This window comes from Acomys russatus, chromosome 10, assembly GCF_903995435.1.
Source record: "Acomys russatus chromosome 10, mAcoRus1.1, whole genome shotgun sequence".
NCBI classification, from domain to species: domain Eukaryota; kingdom Metazoa; phylum Chordata; class Mammalia; order Rodentia; family Muridae; genus Acomys; species Acomys russatus.
The window spans coordinates 49,525,916-49,530,494 of NC_067146.1; the positions used below are offsets into that span (position 1 = coordinate 49,525,916).

At 46.2% G+C, this 4,579-nt stretch overlaps 1 protein-coding gene across 1 annotated transcript; it reads left to right on the forward strand.

Moving 5' to 3' along the window:
* Nucleotides 1-474: 474 nt before the first annotated feature.
* Tmem60 (transmembrane protein 60) lies at nucleotides 475-4,579 on the forward strand. Its single transcript, XM_051152098.1, has 2 exons — nucleotides 475-670; nucleotides 3,659-4,579. The coding sequence occupies exon 2, from the start codon at nucleotides 3,709-3,711 to the stop codon at nucleotides 4,108-4,110; it is 402 nt and encodes a 133-aa protein (XP_051008055.1). The 5' UTR covers nucleotides 475-670; nucleotides 3,659-3,708; the 3' UTR covers nucleotides 4,111-4,579.

Here is a 4,579-nt window from a genome sequence, read left to right on the forward strand (position 1 = left end):
CGCCGCTAAGAAGCGGCTAGGAGACACACAGACACCCAAAGGCAAACGCCGCCACCGCCGCCGGAGCCCGAAGAGCTACAGCCCCGCCGCCGGCGGCGCGCTCCCTCCACCCTCCCGCCGGCCCCGCGCTCCGCCTTCCACCCCCGACCCCCTCCCCCGGGCCGCCCCGCCCCTCGCTTCTCCACGGCTGGCCACGGAGTCTGCGCCGGGGCCCGCAGGTCGCCGGGGCGGGGCGATGCGAGGGCGGGGCCGACGCCGGGCGTGAGCCGAAAACTGACTTTTCTCCCAACCTATAGGACTAAGAGGCGGGTCCAGTGGGCGTGTTTATTGCCGCCCTTTTGTCGAACCAGAAAGGGGGCGGCCGGTTATTGGCGACCAAATGGGCCAATGACCGAGGAGAAGGGGCCTATGATCGCCGAACGGCGTCCTCTCCGCTCTCCGGGACAGGCCGAGAGCGGCAGGACCAGCCCCGGATGTGGGCGGAGCCCTGAGGTGTGCCGGGCGTCCGCTGCGGCGGTTTGGAGAGGCGGAACTCTATCTTCTCCTCAATTATCATGTGAGGGGTTAAGAATTTAATGGGGGGCAAAGTGTGGAAGAGGACTAGGATCCAAACTGGCGGATTTCCCGACCTTCGCTGCCCTCTCGGCTCTCCCGCCAGCCGCGCTACCAGGTGAGTCGGGAGTTCGGCCCTTGCCCTCTCGGTGCCGCGGCGCTGCCTCGGGGTGCCTGGGTGACCCTCACCCCATCCCTCTGCGGCCCCACTAGCGCTCGGGCGCATGGCACGACGCTACGGGGTGCGTCTTGAGATACCCGCATTAAATTCCAACATGGGTTTGAGAGAGTCAGGACAGCCCCGCGAAAGCACCGTGGGCATTTGCAGACCAAAGACCAGCATAGTTTGCAGCATCCTGACGTTACAGGACCGATGAGCCCTAAAGCCAGCTAAGTTGTAAGCAGCGAGTCCACTTATTTTGTAGAGGAGATTGTGAGGTGATTAAACCGAGCTATCTTTGAGTAAGGAGAGTTCATTTAGAAGAGTATTGACAGTACCGGGAGAAGGGAAAGGACCTTGGATGAAGTCGCTACACAAGTGATCGCTAGATGCAGATGATAGCATAAAAGGCCTGTAGATTTCCATGTGTGAAAAAAACTCTGAAGGTTTTAACAGTGGATCCGGAATCATACGAACAAAAACCTGCCTTCTGTGTACCAGAAATAACCACCTTAAGGGGAAATATCTGCTGAGCAAATCTTATCCTAGAAATGCGTCTTTGACCATTCCTTAGAAAGTGGTGGTTTAAAAAAAAAAAAAAAATTCTATTAAAACAATTGAGATCTTTTTGTAAAATTGGAATCTTATGTCACTACTGTAGTTCGGCGTATGCAATGCTTCCAGCGTCAGTTAAATATCAGTAAGGTCGTCTCTCTTTGTTCGAAGTATTTCCCTGCAGCTGAGTTTTGTTGCGACCGACAATGAGAAAGTTGTAACCACAATAAGGTTAGGCCCCTGCATCCTTGCACCTCTTGACCTAAAAACGCCTGTAATCATTGCATTCAACTTGACAATTGTCCCTGAAGGAGGGGGGAAAAAATGAAGTTTGTATTATCCTGGAGCATACAGAAGTTATGTTTAAGGGATTTAATGATCACAAACCTTTGTAACTAAATTGACCAAATCAGAGGTTGGGCCTGAACAAACGTCATTCATAGGATTAAAAACGTAGCTAAGCAGCCTGCACACATCTCCACCTCTGCTTCCGAATTTAATCTCGTTCCACTGTCTGAGGCTTCCAGCAAAGAAGGCCCAGTAAAGACTTAGCCCAGTGTGAACAGTTCTTAGCCCCTCTCCCCTACTTGAATCCTACCAGAGTCGTGTCAGGTAGTTCTCTTGAATTTAAGGCCAGTCCGGTCTATGTAAGCAAAGTTCTAGGCAAGCGAGAGCTACATAGTTAGAGTCTGTCTCAAAAAGAAAAAGACACAGAGAGGAAGGAAAGAAAAAAAAGGATTTAGAAAGATTTCCTAAAAGCCAAAATCCAGCAGTCTAAAGCATTTGCAAACTAAACAAAATACAAATAGGTCTCAGAAAAAAAGGCACTAGGACATCCACATCTAACTACTCAACTACCACAGACTTTTATCCCGACTACAGGTTTGGGCACAGTGTATCAAGCACAGTTGAGCACACTGGTCTGAGGCAGTTGGTTTATGTATCCAGTCCTTAGCTCTTCCTGTATCTTCCCTAGTACCTATACCTTTTGTTTACCTCTACAGTTTCTGGTCTTTCCTCGCCCTGCTAGTGTGTGCTCATCTTCAATCTTGTCACTTGCCAGTGGCTCCTTTTCCCCTGGGCTTATCATGGTGTCTACTTTCCTAAATACTACCTCATGGGATGGTATGCTGGTTCAGCAGGCAAATGCCCCCGAGGTCAGCCTCAGAACCTATGTAGTGGAAGGAGAACAAGTGCTTCCACTTAGTCCTCTCACAATCTCATGTCCTTTGCTTCACTTTTTCTTCACATGGCTCAGCTGTTTCCATTTCTTTGCCTTCGTTTAACTACTGACTCAGCTGCATATAGTTTGGCTTTTGATTTCCCATTGTATCTACCCTTAATGGTCAGAAGGTTTCAATTAAAAAAAAAAATCTTAAATTGTAAATCCATGCATGAAGATTAGATATAATACATACTTATACCTAAAGCGAAGATGTAAGTTAATGCATTCCCAACTGAAAGGGGAAGTTTTTAAGAATTATTTTAGTGATGTTAGCATTGAAAAAAAATAAGAAAAAATTGAAAATATTCTGGAAGTGAGTGGGTAATAGACCTTCTTGATGTAACAGACAAAAATATGGATTATAGGTAGTGGAGAGATGGCTCACTGATTATAAATGCTTCCTATTCTTCCAGAGGACCTGAGTTCAGTGCCCACTACCCACATCAGGTGGTTCAGGACTATCTGTAATTGTTGATGTTTTCAGTTTGTATTACACATTCCATTCTTACAAACCTTGTGTTGCTTCAGGGAGTGGTGGTGCAGGCCTTTAATCTCAGCAGTCAGGAGACAGAGGCAGGCAGATCTCCGTGAGTTTGAAGCCAGTTTGGTCTACAAAGCAGTTCCAGGATAGCCAGGGCTATACAGAGAAACCCTGTCTTTAAAATAAAAATACAGCCTGCACCTACAAGAAGACTGGAAGGCAGTTCCCAGCACCCATTATTAAGAGGTTCACAACTGCTTGGCACTGTGCTCCAGTGCAGCCTGCTGCTTCTAGCCTCTAAGAGTGCCTGCACTCATGTGAATATACCCACACATACTCATAATTCAGAGAGTATTTTTAAGATGGGGGTGGGGGCTGGAGAGATGGCTCAGTGGTTAAGAGCACTGGCTACTCTTCCAGAGGTCCTTAGTTCAATTCCCAGCAACTACATGGTGATTCACCTTTTCCAGTGTGCAGGCATATATGCAGGCAGAGCACTGTATAATCTTTATTAAAAATTATGCGTGTGTGCATACACACAGAAGTGGTTGTTGGTATTGCTACAATGGGTTTTGAGGGGAAGAATACTTTCCAAATTAGAAAGTCTGAGATGTGGGAAGCAGCCAACTTTACTAGGAATCAAAGTGGTTTGTGCTCTCAAATCCTGACCTCTTTTCTTTTCTAGGGTGTATCTCCCCTATTCCATCCCTGAAACAGCCTCTTTCAGCTGTGTAAATGAGAATGTCCTTGGCTCAGAGAGTACTCCTCACCTGGCTTTTCACACTCCTCTTCCTGATCATGCTGGTGTTGAAGCTGGATGAGAAGGCGCCCTGGAACTGGTTCCTCATATTTATTCCAGTCTGGATATTTGACACTATCCTCCTCGTCATGCTGATTGTGAAAATGGCTGGGCGGTGTAAGTCTGGCTTTGACCCTCGACATGGATCACATAACATTAAAAAGAAAGCCTGGTACCTCGTTGCAATGTTACTGAAGTTAGCCTTCTGCCTCGCACTGTGTGCTAAACTGGAACAGTTTACTAACATGAATCTTTCCTATGTCTTCATTCCTTTATGGGCCTTACTGGCTGGCGCTTTAACAGAACTTGGATATAATGTCTTTTTTGTGAGAGACTGACTTCGAGTACATCGTCTCATTTCTGTTGCTGTTTAACAAGCTATACAGTGTTCTGAATCTTTGCAGATTTCAGTAACAGAGAACTGAGGGGAAATACCAAGTGTAGTCTTAAACTACTACACAACAGGATTGGTGAGGCATGAACTTATAGCCAACCCAAAGCTGAATTTATTCAATATTTGAGTTATTGATATCTCTATTATCCCTGTGTAAATAAAGCTTGTTTGTAACCCATTTTCCCACATGCCTCCTACCTTGATGTAAATAGAAAGCCTTTAGTTACATAACTGTGTTAAGTTTACTGGACTGTGGCTCTGTAATAACAAGTAAATATGCTTACAAATTACGAAGGAAAAAACTTGTATGGAAATATTTTAGGGATCCCACCTCAGTTTCAACTCAAGAGTCTTCATTTGGCATTTTTATTTAGGATAGACTTAGAGCTCTTTCTACTGCTTAGGATGAATGA

What these genes read in the sequence shown, in the direction of transcription:
- Tmem60 (XM_051152098.1), top strand. Translation starts at nt 3,709, where the DNA reads ATGAGAATGTCCTTGGCTCAGAGAGTACTCCTCACCTGGCTTTTCACA.